The following is a 15,222-nucleotide window of genomic DNA, read 5'->3' as shown; positions in this document are numbered from 1 at the left end:
CTTATTCTACTTACAATTATTTTTGTAACAATTTTATTCCAAAACAGTAAATTCAGTAACAAAACAAGTCAACGACTTGCGCCCATCGTGTCGAAAGAGACTTGTGATGTTTATTTACAGACATAAGCTAGAGTGAGCGATATATAATTATTATTACTTACCTACTCATTGGCGTACTTATATAGAAAATCTGTCCTAACCCTTCAGGTGACAGGACCTACCTTATACACGGTCCAGTAAATAGGGACGCGTCTTGCGCGCCAGGCACTAACGTAAAATTTAGCTAACTTCCTATTGACTATATATAAATGGATGGTAATACCCAAAACGTGTGTAATAATATTAGGTGAATTTCCGTGTGTAATATTAGGGACCGACTGTACAATACATAAAAAAACCCTAACCAATATAACTACGCCAATGTTTAAACTTATATGAAAAGAAACATGAAGCCACAGGAAAGCTACATAAGGCATAGTAAATACCAGCACCTATTAAATATTCAGATCAGGACCAAACGGTTTCTAGCCAGCTCGGCTCAACAAACTTAAATGCCCGAAATGACTGATATGTAATCTATTTTAATTGACAGCTTTCGAAATACATAACATCGCGTAATATAATCGAAAGTGATAATGCTATTAAAATATATTATTATGTGGATCCATGTAATGAAGTTTTTGATTCTTTTATCGATCCAATGTCAGGTAATTAAAAAATAATAAAATTATCAATAAAAGAACCAAAATGAATTAGCATTCAAATTAACCAATAGGCGGGTATACACAGAACGAACAGGTCGGATTTCCTCTCGAGGCGGGTCGTTCGGTGTGGACCCGACTAATAACAATGTCCAGTGAACTACATAGAGCTTATATTATGCGATTGCTTATTATAAATAAAATGAAAGAGTAAGAATCGATTCCCGCGTCCAAAACTAGACTTCATCAGCAAATAAATTACAAAGGCAGTGCATCCGAGAATCAATCCTTGCAACAGATAGCTTAAAGATACAATTTGTAAGTTTACATTCACTAAACATGAGTACAACTAACTTTAATAGATTAGTTTGAGGCCGATTCTTCGGTCTTCAGAGTTTGAATATTGAAGGTGAAGTGGGAAAAATCAGCCGTGGTATAAATCAAGTTGTTATAAATAATCAGGCCGTATGAGAATACGCTTAGCGGCAAAGTACTCTATGTCGAAGCCGTAAAGTTGTTAGTGTAAAATGGTCCGTTATGGCTTGTAGTTACTCATCCCAGGTGCGGCGTGGACGGGACATTTTAAGGTAGGGCCCAATAGAGGGAGAGTTAGGGAAGCGTTGCATGTAGCGCTCCAGGCGAAGGTACTTGACGGTGATCAGACGGCCTTCGTACCACCAGCCGTGCAGCGAGCGGTAAACCACTCCCGCGTCGCTCGCGCTCGCACATTTCACATAAACGCAACATGAAGCCCGGTCAACATCAATATGCAAAACATTACAGCGCTCGCCACACTTCTCCAGAATAGCATCCTGCACCACCATCCTCAAGTTATCATTTGTGTCATTTTTGTCAAACATGTGGCGGATCTTTAGGCAAGGTGTCGGTGATACGGTCAAGTTGTTGACAGAGCCTTCCTGGGTCTCGAACGCCTGTCCCTGCCAGGCCGCGCTGCGTTTTGGGCTGTGAGCGGAACACCAGCGCCAAACCCTGCAGTCTTCCCCATCGACGGATTGAACCTCCATTCGCACGCGGCTCTCATTCCTCTGAATAAATTTCACAGCAGCATCCCAGACTGACGCCATTTTTTCTCTATTTTGGGGTGGGATGAGAGTATCTCTCACATGGTCCACGGATATGTACGGTTCTCCACTGTCTTCAGTCTCCTGAGATATCACATCTATGATTTGCTCCACCATTGAGTAGATCTCGTCACTTTTCCTTTTGCGATATGCAACATAGTATTTGTAACCCCTTTGGGATCCCAGAGCCAGTAATGTGAGTAGTCCAATTACTACAAGAGATGATCCAGTGGAGTACAGGGTGTTGATGAAAAGACAAGAGAGTGGTGTGGATGGGTCTGTTATGGTTAGAGCTACACTTCCCTTGCTGCGCTGTTGCACCACTGTATCAGTGGATGTTATCGGAGTGAACTCTGCGTCTTTTGAATACAAATTTTTAAGCTGAACTACACTGAGACCCCAGCGCGGGTTGTTCACAAGCAATACCTCTAGATTATTTAGATCCATGCGGCACTGACCGATGTCAGAGGTGTCGGCTCTTGTAGCAGCTATATCTAAGACTTCTCTTTCTGTTAAGTAAGGAAGAACACCGGGCTTCCCACATTGAAAATCGGCGACTCTCTTAGTTAATTCTGGATGTATGACTTTCAACAAGTCTTTAGCGTAACTGATTTGTTCCCGAGGTACACAGTTTATGCCTGGCCGGTTTCCTGGGATATTCAATTGACAAACGGGCAGGACACTGCTCTGATCATCGACCACTGATGTGATATCATTTCTCTTAACTATATACATGAAAAATAAGCAAAAAAAAAAAACAACTACTAGGACCACCAGAGCGAGTGACACGAGGTTGTTTTTCAAGAATTTTTTGTCATTGGCAGACTTGTAGTCTACCACATCAGGTCTTGGCACTCCTGATATGTAGGATCTGCGAGGCAAAAGAGTGCTGCTTCCATTGTTGACATCTCGGTCAGCATATGCGGGTTTCAAAGGTTCCGCTTTTAAGGCAGACAGGCGTTTTGTGAAATTACTTAAATATGGAGATTCTGCCTCATCTATTGTAGAAGTAGAGGGCTGGTACGTACTTGTAGTGTAATTGGAAGTGTAGTTGCTTACGGACGGGCGGTCACCTAATGTGGACGTCAGACCTAGCCGAGACCGGATTGAATTTAAATGGTCTGATGAGAGTGAGGACGAGTAGCTTGAGCTTGGTAGAGTTGTCCGAGAAAACAGTGTTGATTTGGGCGGGCTGGTAGAGGCGTCGTTAGTGGGCAGGGTACTAGAGATATGATCACTAGAGCGCGAGTGGCTTCGGAAGGGCGAGGCGGTCTTGCGGTCCGCGTCCACGTCGCTGTCGGAGCCGGTCTCGTAGTCGTCGTCCTTGGCCGCGTACGTGCGCGTCACACGCCGCGTCGTCACAGTCTCTACCTCTTCATGAGTACGTACGGGCGATTTCTCCTCATCAGACTCGGAACCTTTGTCGGAATCTTGCTTGACCGGCGAATCCTTTTTAGGCGTCGCGCGCCGCGTCTTGCTGCTGGCGGGCGGCAGCATGGCACCGCCGGTAGTAGCGCGGCGGCCGGCACGTTTCTCGCGAGCTTTGTTGGTGTCCAAATCAGACTCTTCTCCGCTCGAATAACGCGCGAGTGAGCGCCTGCTCTCGGCTTTGTTGTCACCGCCCGCGCGAGGCTTGGACTTGTTATCGAGCACTAGTTTCAACTTCTTGACCAGCAACTTCCTTGTTGACGCCGTTATTGGCATAACAGGGAACCCATGCTCCGCGAGTTTTGTCCGGAGCTCCGCATCTGACATTGAATCCACTTGATCGGCCATTGTGAAATCTGCAAGTAAAATGCAGGTTATGTACACATTCACTGATAAACGCACATGTAAATATCGTTAGACAAATGTTTTTCACCTTATTTGTGGTATATGTGAATAAAAATTACGTCAATTTATGTAAAAAATTCACCGGCGCGTCATGTCGCACGCACTCGAAAGAACGTCGTTAAATCCAGTGTTGCCAGTTTTGACAAGATATTTTTGTTTTTGATTGGCATGACCATGAATCTAGTATTAAACTGGATTGGGCATAAGTGGTGGGGATAACTAATAGAACGGGATAGTCTTATGTATCTTTCAGTAGAAAGCGCTATTATTGTTTGTCCTTGTCACAGTCTCACATTTTTTTTTATTTTCCCCCCGTAAATTAGTATGGATTATGGTGGGCAACAAATAAATTCGATCAATCATAGCGTCGCATTGCGTATGTTTTGTCCCTCACGAAGGCACGCGTAGACCACTTCTATAGGATGCTACCTTCTATATGGGCATGACACAGATTATAAAACGAAGATAAGAAATCATACGAGTTTTCGTTTCGTTTTCGACTACACAAAGAAATACTGGGATATTACTCATAAAAACTGAATAATACATGAATAATAAGAGGAAATGGCATATATATATATATATTTTTTTTTTTTCATTTTAGTGTTTTATATTTCTACTGTTGTGTTAAAAAAAATCACAATATTATGTTATGTTGGCCACCTTGATTTCTTACAGCATTTTATTTGATAAATTTATGGTAAGTTTTTATAGCAAATTTAGACTCTCGCGTGAGCCACGAGACGAGCCGCGAGCCGCGCCACGAGACGCGAGTCCACCGCTTACACTCGCGTTCGGCTTGTCATTCGGTTATAAACCTTATGCCATGCCGTTAGTGTTTAAATTATGTTAGCTCGACGAGCTTGCGAGCCACGAGACGAGCCGCGAGCCGACCGCTTACACTCTCGTCTCGTGGCTCGGCTCGCGGCTCGTCTCGTGGCTCGCGCGAGAGTCTAAATCGACTACGAGAGTTTAAATCGGCTATTATGTTGATTCATTGTTGATTTGATTTCAGCCTGTCAAGCCACTTCCGCAGTAGAAAAAAGTGGCAAATTTAAAAAATGTATGCGCTAAGGATTATCGTCCCATAGCAAAATTTGAATTTCGCGCCTTTTTTTACTGACAGTTGTTTGACCGGCTATATTTACTTAGAACTTGAATTACTAATATGTAAATTTATTAGTGAATAACATTATTTGTATTTGAAACAATGTGTTTTTTTTTTAACTGAAACACACCCAACTTGTCTGTAGAAAAGGCGCGAAATTCAAATTTTCTATGGCAGTTCAACCGTTTGCGCATACATTTTTTAAATTTGCCGCTTTTTCTATTGACAAAGTCGCTGTGCCTGAGTATAATATTCTTGTTACCTATAGGTATCTTGGCTGTATTTTATTATTACCGCTGCGGTCTGAACGCCTCTTGTGTGCGTTATACCTGGTTATAGTTAAGAGCTACTTTCATTGTAAAAAACGTAGAACTCTGAACGCGGAACGCAGAACTCCACAGTCCACACCGCTCTCTATGTGCGCGCGCGGGTCTAAGAGCCTAGGAATTGATTGCAATTCAATTTGCAACAGGAAAGTAAAAACAACAATAATTATATATATTTATTCAGTTAGCAAAATTACTTTTAAAGAGAGTGTATACAAAAAATAAGGTCTACACAATGTCGTCGTGTAGATGAAATATTTTCCAAAACCTTCACACATCAGTATATTTTCGTCACAGCACATTTAGTCAAAAAAGTAAACCAGTAGGTATAAGGAAATAAATATAGACGGTCAACCAAATCTTGTCAGTAGAAAAAGGCGCGAAATTCAAATTTTCTATGAGACGATATCCCTTCGCGCCTACATTTTTCAAATATACCGCCTTTTTCTACTGACAAGATCTGGTTGACCATGTATATACACAAGAGATATTTCAATAAATTAAAATCGCCATTACAGTAAACTTACATGTTAAATTGAATTTGATATCTTAAATTGCATATAAAAGACAAGATACACTGGCGGGATATGGTGAGGTATACCTAATAATAGTTCTTTGCATAGAAATCTTACAGTTATTATTATCATTTGAATATATTTTTTATATATTTTTAATTTATTTGAGCTCGATCGAAACATCAAGAAAATGCAATTATTTATAATTATAATACAATTTAATGAGTTCACTAAACCCAGACTAAACTAGTTGACTTGTAAAAAATAAAATATAGCTGGTCAACCAAATCTTGTCAGTAAAAAAAGGCGCGAAATTCAAATTTTCAATGGGACGATATCCCTTCGCGCCTACATTTTTAAAATTTGCCGCCTTTTTCTACTGTCAAGATCTGGTTGACCAAGTATACTTGGAGTAAAGTGGTCCGCCAGTGTGTAGCGCCCTTTATCAACATTTGGAATATACTTGAACGCTAACGCTATGCGCGCACGAGCAACTTTGTCGCCGCGACTGTGTTTTGTCTCTGTCGCACTCAAGTGTCGAAGTCAAGTGCGACAGAGACAATACACAAAGTCGCGGCGACAAAGTTGCTCGTGCGCGCATACCGTAACACAATAGATTATTATTACTTATATAATAGATAAATTCCCATAAAATTGTACTGATATTTCTTACTAGTATAAATCATGAAAATAAAAATAAGGAAATTATTTGGCTTATTAACATTGTGTAAACATTCAAGTAGGCATAAACGTAATAAAAAATTGCGTCATTAGTTTCTTAATTAATATTCCTACATTTGCGTAAGAAAAGTTTTATTACCATAGTTACAACTTACAAGGTCCATTTTACCTCGACCTATTCTGCCCTCCTAAGGTAAAAGGCCGTATTTTCATAGTGTTCTTTGAAAATACGGCCTTTTACCTTAGGAGGGCAGCATTTACGCTTAATTATACCTACATAACACCAATTTTATTGGTCTAACTAACAATTACACATGGCTAAGGTAGTATTCAAAATTAGAAAGAGTATAGAAAAAATATTTGACGATTCAGGATTTTTTCGTACAAATATTTATGAGAAGACCCATGAAAAGAAAAGTAACTTTAACTCATTACAGGAATTAGATGTCCATTCCGCGAACATAAAATTACTCTTTCTAATTTTGAATATCAGTAGGCATAGCTAACTTTGTAGCATTGAGGTCATATTAAAGTGATATTAGTCACTGTTTTTATTAAATAAATTATTCATTATATGGCAACACTCACGTAGGAACCATGGTATCAAGGCCGTGTTACACCTAACCTTGCTAATATTTTTAAATTAAATTTGAGAGGTTCTGACACTGCCCTTAATACAGAAATACCACAACAATGTCACAAAATTAGCTATGTGTACGCTCTATAGGTACGCTCAATTCAATAATACAAGTAGCTACACGGACAGTGTTCAAAACTATCTGTACACACTCTTATTTCGTGTTTCGGCTAGGGTGTATTCAGAAAATTCCGACTACTTCAAAATGTCGGCTAATTCCGAAAATCACCCATAATTCCATCATTTTAGAGTCCAATTTTGGAATTATCCGACATTCTTAACATTTCAGAATTACTTAGGTAAAGTTGACGAAATTTAAACTTATAAAGTGAGCGGATTTTGTTAAAATTTATTCGAGATCGGCTCACTTTTTATTTCGTCAACCTTACCTGAATACACCTTGCTTCATTCAGTGGCCTACTTCTGTTGCTGACTGTACCAATAATAAAAATCATAATATAAAATATACCTAAATGATTAAAAGTATTAAAACCTACCCTAGGAGTCGACTGCAGAAGTCACTGCATGGATTAAATTGTTTATCTGTATTTTTAATAACAAAAGTTCCGCAGAAATATTAATATATTAAAACGGGCCGCTTACGTATTTCATGTCAACATATCTGGGAGACCGAGCTTTGCTCGGAAAACATATAAAAACTCGAAAATGCGCGTTTTCCCAGAGATAAAAGCTAGCTAGATCGATTTTTCGCCCCCAAAAACTCCCATATAGCAAATTTAATCGAAATCGTTAGAGCCGACCCGAGATCCCCGAAATATATATAAGTAGATATAAATAAATAAATATACAAGAATTGCTCGTTTAAAGGTATTAGATATTTTTGAGTGGCCGGCTTTAATATATTTAATGTTCACCTGTCACTTTATTCTCATAATATGTACAATCATTGGTATTCTATTCTTGATATCACATTTTAAAAGCATCTCTCTATCACATTACATAGTTCCGTTCGTTTGGAGTCTCAATAATGCTCATTTACTGTGAATAAAACCCTGGCATTTAATATTTTCGATTCATTATTTATTTAATGTTGGCTTCTTGGTATACTGTCTATTAACCTTTTCGACGCCGTGTCAAACACAAAAGCTGTCACGCTGACGCCACATCACCGAAGTGTCAAAACTGAAATTGAACTTTATGCATATGCACGTAGGTCTATGTTGCTCTGTGATATGATTAATCGGTCTTTGGCGCTGAACCTACGATGCGGATATATCGGTCATTGGCGTCCAAAAGGTTAAATACCACTAGAAGCTAATGTGTTAGTGACTTTTGTGGCCGACAACAATAAGTTAGTTACAAAACCACGCCATACCAGTGGCTTCATTGCATAAAATTTAGGGCATTTTATATCCTCATACAACTTAGTAGGAAAGGTACCCAACAGTCCGGCTCCGATTTGATTTATATTATACATGTTCTAGAGTAGTCTTAAATAACAGACACGTATTTTTTTACCTGCCCAAAACACGAGTCAATTATTTTTTTCATGTTCTCTAACATATAATCAAACCGGTAATTAACTAGCAATTTGCTTGAACTCTCTACAGAAGTTAAAGGGTTTTGTCACTTTTCAGTACTTTGGAGGCCAATTTATCCCAGTAGGTTGAGTTTGGGCAGCTAAAAAAATACGTGTTTGCTATTTTAGACTACTCTATAACATAGGTATATAAATAAAATCAAATCGGAGCCGGACAGTTGGGTACCTTCCCTTGTTAGTAGACCAACAATCTTTATGGTCACTGAAATCAGAGGTTAAAATCATGAATTGTCTATAATAATATAATGATTGTTAAAGTGGAGTCCAGACGAGACAATTTTTCGTCAATCTGATGAAATTGTCCGATCGAATCAGGCCGTGCGGACGCAAACGCCAATTTGATTCCCCAATCAAATCAGCAGGTGGGGACACAAAAATGCCAATTTTCGAAGTTAGTATCTATGGAATGCAAATTGGTGATTAAATTTGTGTACATGTGGACGCTAAATGAAATTGGAGCCAATTATTTTCCTGATTAAATCGGTCGATTTGCCCAGCTCATCTGGACTCTACTTTACCATTACGTCAAATTGACAAATTTCTAAAAAGACCAGCCACTATCAACACTGATTGCATTACCTACAACTAAAAATAAAACGAAGAGCAACATAAAATTAACAACCACCTGCTGAATAATAAATATAATACATAATAGTACACACAAGAACATAAAAACGGGACACTATGGCATTTCCCACGTCAAGTGACCCGTTTTTCATTGCTCTTGCAACTCATAAAAACTATATGACAATATTGACATATGTTACATTAAACAATAATTTTCAAGAGTCAAAATTTTACGCCTCCTTTAATAGGGAGTATTACTGCAATGTTCTGTCGCCAGAGTGCAGCACTAGCGCCTTTCGTAAACCATAGAGCACTGGGGCCCGTTTCTCAAAACCTTGTAACTTGTAATGTAATACAAGTGGAAGTCCCTTTCTAACAAAAGCTGTCAAAAAGTGACGTCCGCCTGTATTACAAGTTACAAGCTTTTGAGAAACGGGCCCCAGCGCTGACTTTCGGGTTAGCATTATGCTGAGGCGGGACCATTTCGTGGTAAAATATATACTTTATCAAGACTTTATGCTTTATATATACTTTACAGTAAATATGGTCCTATTTTCCCGCACTAGTGCGTAAAATAGCACTTTTCGTGCGATGTCAAAAGTTTAAAGGGCCATATGTACTGTAAAACGTTGTACGATAGGTACACGTACGAATAGGGAATTCGCAAATCGTGTCGTTGCCACTCGTTTCGAATTTCCTCTTTTCCGCACTTGTATCGTAATAGTTATTTACGATACAAGTGCGAATTTCGATGATAAAAATTACTTATTCGCACTTGTATCGTACAACGTTTTACAGTACATATGGCACTTTAAGCTTTCGACATACGCACGGAAAGTGCTATTTCCCGCACTAGTTCGCGAAAGTAGCACCATATGTACTGAAAAAAGCGCTGGTGGCCTAGCGGTAAGAGCGTGCGACTTGCAATCCGGAGGTCGCGGGTTCGAACCCCGGCTCGTACCAATGAGTTTTTCGGAACTTATGTACGAAATATCATTTGATATTTACCAGTCGCTTTTCGGTGAAGGAAAACATCGTGAGGAAACCGGACTAATCCCAATACGGGCCTAGTTTACCCTCTGGGTTGGAAGGTCAGATGGCAGTCGCTTTCGTAAAAACTAGTGCCCACGCCAATTACTGGGATTAATTGCCAAGCGGACCCCAGGCTCCCATGAGCCGTGGCAAAAATGCCGGGACAACGCGAGGAAGATGATGATGTACTGTAAATAACTATTTTGTAATACGTTTGTATGAAATGTAGTTTTAGCTTGCCATGAACAAATGAATTTATTCTTATTCTTATTTCGTCGCTTTGCCTGTAACCTTGGCCTAGTCCTAGTGCCTGGGATGCCTCCACCCGCCGAAGCCGATCTCCAGTTGTTTGGCGACCGCTATGCACAAGCGGTCTTGATTCGGACCGGCGATTACCTGAAACATTTAAGAGACCGTAAAGCAAGGAAAGTATGTTACGGAAGATATGGCCGCCACTTGGGTTTTTAGCTTTTTTCTCAATTACTCTCAAAATATATTTCTGCTTAAAATTGATAAGTCATCATCTTCCTCGCATTTTCCCGGCATTTAGCCACGGCTCATGGGACCCTGGGGTCCGCATGGCAACTAATCCCGGGCAACTAATTGGCGTGGGCACTAGTTTTTACGAAAGCAACTGCCATCTGACCTTCCAACCCAGAGGGTAAACTAGGCCCTTATTGAGATTAGTCCGGTTTCCGCGGTCGTGGTTTCGGTTCGGTGATAAAAGTACGGATGGATAAATTAACACATACATTGCCACCCAGTCAAACAAGACATCCGCGCTAGGCCACAATTTCGTCATATGTGAGGTTATCTATGAAAAGGGACCTTATTGTCGATCGCGCTTACGCCATTATTAACTATGCTCCGATATTGTATTTATATGTATGCCGCGCGACACTGTGCGGCGTAAGCGCCATCGACAATAAGGTCCCTTTTCATAGATAATGCCCCATATGAACTGTACCACGATTCCGACAATCGGGTCGTCCGGCCTGGGAACGAAAATAATAATTATCATAAAATACCCGATAGTCGGGTTTTCGGCACTGAATGTGTTAATGTATGGATTGATTGGATGGAAGCAGTGGCGTGCACAGAGATTTGAGACTGGGTAGGCAAAAAAAAACCGGCCAAGTGCGAGTCGGACTCGCGCACGAAGCGTCCCGTACCATTACGCAAAAACGGCAAATAAAATCACGTTTGTTGTATGTGAACACCACTTAAATATTTATTATATTCTGTTTTTAGTATTTGTTGTTATAGCGGCAACATAAATACATCATCTGTGAAAATTTCAACTGCCTAGCTATCACGGTTCATGAGATAGAGCCTGGTGACAGACAGACGGACGGACGGACAGCGGAGTCTTAGTAATAGGGTCCCGTTTTTACCCTTTGGGTACGGAACCCTTAAAATAAGAGCTACTAACAGTCTTACTAGCTTACCAACAAAAATCCGTCGGTTAATAATGACGTACGTAATTATGTAATTAACCACGGCAAATATACGAAAAGTGATTGATTGTACTTTACCACTTGTTTGTGTTAACTGCAATTCCGATGTTCACCGGCCCTTTTCAATCACTTTTTTTTGCTAAAAGAAAGCTTTGAATATGCATAATTTTTAATATTCGGCACACACACACACACACACACACACACACACACACACACACACACACACACACACACACACACACACACACACACACACACACACACACCGTACAACGTTCACAATTCAAAATATCCATATTTTCACTAATCACAATTATTCTAATTGCCGGTAACTGTTATCGTTATCTCACCAAAACAAACAAACAATGGCGGCCGAATAAAAAATGTAAATAAATAAACTTACCTAAATAAACTAAACGAATAAAAAAGTAGTCTCGTCTTTGTACTAAGTTACCATAACAAATGCTACTTTTTAAAATAGTCACGTAATCATGCATCGCATCGGAAGTATTCGGAAACCTTCGGCCGTCATCGTTAAGGATTCGAACGATAGGCGCTGCCTATCAGCGTCTAAATGTGTGCGTTACTTGTATCATTGTGTGCTCGTATTTATAGGAAGGCCCACTACACTGTTACCGCGTAACTACGACTCACGGACATGCACACATAGAAAGGTTTAGACCGAAATGTTTTCTGTCTTTGCCGTGCAAGGCGGCAGGCGCACAGCGGCGCTAGTGCCGCGTGGCCCGCGTGGTGTAAACTTCGTCGCGTAGAATTATAGAGGACGACAACGGACACCGGTAGATGGAGCGCTTATTAAATTTTAGAATGTTTTATTGATTACAGATACGATCAAGTATAAATTAAATTAAGTCGTTTAAAAGGATAGATATCGGAATTATAGTAGGGTAGGCAGTGCCTTTTTGCCTTTATGAAGTGCACGCCACTGGATGGAAGTATGGATGGAAGGATGGGGCGATGGATTGTTGGATGGATGGATGAATGGACGTAGCGGTATGTTACCTGTATAGCGAGTGGCAGGTCACCACACAGCCCCACGGGCACGGCGGTGGCGGGCAGCCCCAGCACGTTGAACAGCATGCTGTACAGCACGCCCGAGGCTCGCGAGAACACCTCGTGGTGGCGATGAGCCGGGCCGGTGAACACTGGGTACAGGAATATTCCGTCCGTGCCCAGGGTATGTTACCTGTATAGCGAGTGGCAGGTCACCACACAGCCCCACGGGCACGGCGGTGGCGGGCAGCCCCAGCACGTTGAACAGCATGCTGTACAGCACGCCCGAGGCTCGCGAGAACACCTCGTGGTGGCGATGAGCCGGGCCGGTGAACACTGGGTACAGGAATATTCCGTCCGTGCCCAGGGTATGTTACCTGTATAGCGAGTGGCAGGTCACCACACAGCCCCACGGGCACGGCGGTGGCGGGCAGCCCCAGCACGTTGAACAGCATGCTGTACAGCACGCCCGAGGCTCGCGAGAACACCTCGTGGTGGCGATGAGCCGGGCCGGTGAACACTGGGTACAGGAATATTCCGTCCGTGCCCAGGGTATGTTACCTGTATAGCGAGTGGCAGGTCACCACACAGCCCCACGGGCACGGCGGTGGCGGGCAGCCCCAGCACGTTGAACAGCATGCTGTACAGCACGCCCGAGGCTCGCGAGAACACCTCGTGGTGGCGATGAGCCGGGCCGGTGAACACTGGGTACAGGAATATTCCGTCCGTGCCCAGGGTATGTTACCTGTATAGCGAGTGGCAGGTCACCACACAGCCCCACGGGCACGGCGGTGGCGGGCAGCCCCAGCACGTTGAACAGCATGCTGTACAGCACGCCCGAGGCTCGCGAGAACACCTCGTGGTGGCGATGAGCCGGGCCGGTGAACACTGGGTACAGGAATATTCCGTCCGTGCCCAGGGTATGTTACCTGTATAGCGAGTGGCAGGTCACCACACAGCCCCACGGGCACGGCGGTGGCGGGCAGCCCCAGCACGTTGAACAGCATGCTGTACAGCACGCCCGAGGCTCGCGAGAACACCTCGTGGTGGCGATGAGCCGGGCCGGTGAACACTGGGTACAGGAATATTCCGTCCGTGCCCAGGGTATGTTACCTGTATAGCGAGTGGCAGGTCACCACACAGCCCCACGGGCACGGCGGTGGCGGGCAGCCCCAGCACGTTGAACAGCATGCTGTACAGCACGCCCGAGGCTCGCGAGAACACCTCGTGGTGGCGATGAGCCGGGCCGGTGAACACTGGGTACAGGAATATTCCGTCCGTGCCCAGGGTATGTTACCTGTATAGCGAGTGGCAGGTCACCACACAGCCCCACGGGCACGGCGGTGGCGGGCAGCCCCAGCACGTTGAACAGCATGCTGTACAGCACGCCCGAGGCTCGCGAGAACACCTCGTGGTGGCGATGAGCCGGGCCGGTGAACACTGGGTACAGGAATATTCCGTCCGTGCCCAGGGTATGTTACCTGTATAGCGAGTGGCAGGTCACCACACAGCCCCACGGGCACGGCGGTGGCGGGCAGCCCCAGCACGTTGAACAGCATGCTGTACAGCACGCCCGAGGCTCGCGAGAACACCTCGTGGTGGCGATGAGCCGGGCCGGTGAACACTGGGTACAGGAATATTCCGTCCGTGCCCAGGGTATGTTACCTGTATAGCGAGTGGCAGGTCACCACACAGCCCCACGGGCACGGCGGTGGCGGGCAGCCCCAGCACGTTGAACAGCATGCTGTACAGCACGCCCGAGGCTCGCGAGAACACCTCGTGGTGGCGATGAGCCGGGCCGGTGAACACTGGGTACAGGAATATTCCGTCCGTGCCCAGGGTATGTTACCTGTATAGCGAGTGGCAGGTCACCACACAGCCCCACGGGCACGGCGGTGGCGGGCAGCCCCAGCACGTTGAACAGCATGCTGTACAGCACGCCCGAGGCTCGCGAGAACACCTCGTGGTGGCGATGAGCCGGGCCGGTGAACACTGGGTACAGGAATATTCCGTCCGTGCCCAGGGTATGTTACCTGTATAGCGAGTGGCAGGTCACCACACAGCCCCACGGGCACGGCGGTGGCGGGCAGCCCCAGCACGTTGAACAGCATGCTGTACAGCACGCCCGAGGCTCGCGAGAACACCTCGTGGTGGCGATGAGCCGGGCCGGTGAACACTGGGTACAGGAATATTCCGTCCGTGCCCAGGGTATGTTACCTGTATAGCGAGTGGCAGGTCACCACACAGCCCCACGGGCACGGCGGTGGCGGGCAGCCCCAGCACGTTGAACAGCATGCTGTACAGCACGCCCGAGGCTCGCGAGAACACCTCGTGGTGGCGATGAGCCGGGCCGGTGAACACTGGGTACAGGAATATTCCGTCCGTGCCCAGGGTATGTTACCTGTATAGCGAGTGGCAGGTCACCACACAGCCCCACGGGCACGGCGGTGGCGGGCAGCCCCAGCACGTTGAACAGCATGCTGTACAGCACGCCCGAGGCTCGCGAGAACACCTCGTGGTGGCGATGAGCCGGGCCGGTGAACACTGGGTACAGGAATATTCCGTCCGTGCCCAGGGTATGTTACCTGTATAGCGAGTGGCAGGTCACCACACAGCCCCACGGGCACGGCGGTGGCGGGCAGCCCCAGCACGTTGAACAGCATGCTGTACAGCACGCCCGAGGCTCGCGAGAACACCTCGTGGTG

General features: G+C 44.4%; 1 protein-coding gene across 1 annotated transcript; it reads right to left on the bottom strand.

Annotated features, from left to right (window-relative positions):
- Nucleotides 1-868: 868 nt before the first annotated feature.
- LOC134649511 (inner nuclear membrane protein Man1-like) lies at nucleotides 869-3,773 on the bottom strand. Its single transcript, XM_063504271.1, has 2 exons — nucleotides 3,645-3,773; nucleotides 869-3,567 (listed from the first exon to the last, which is right to left on the bottom strand). Exon 2 carries the CDS (start codon nucleotides 3,557-3,559, stop codon nucleotides 1,250-1,252), a length of 2,310 nt encoding a protein of 769 aa, XP_063360341.1. The 5' UTR covers nucleotides 3,560-3,567; nucleotides 3,645-3,773; the 3' UTR covers nucleotides 869-1,249.
- Between the last annotated feature and the right edge of the window lie 11,449 nt (nucleotides 3,774-15,222).

The sequence above is a fragment of the Cydia amplana genome, chromosome 7, assembly GCF_948474715.1.
Source record: "Cydia amplana chromosome 7, ilCydAmpl1.1, whole genome shotgun sequence".
Taxonomy (NCBI): domain Eukaryota; kingdom Metazoa; phylum Arthropoda; class Insecta; order Lepidoptera; family Tortricidae; genus Cydia; species Cydia amplana.
The sequence above is the reverse complement of the archived record's forward strand: the minus strand, read 5'-3'. Positions and strand labels throughout refer to the sequence as shown.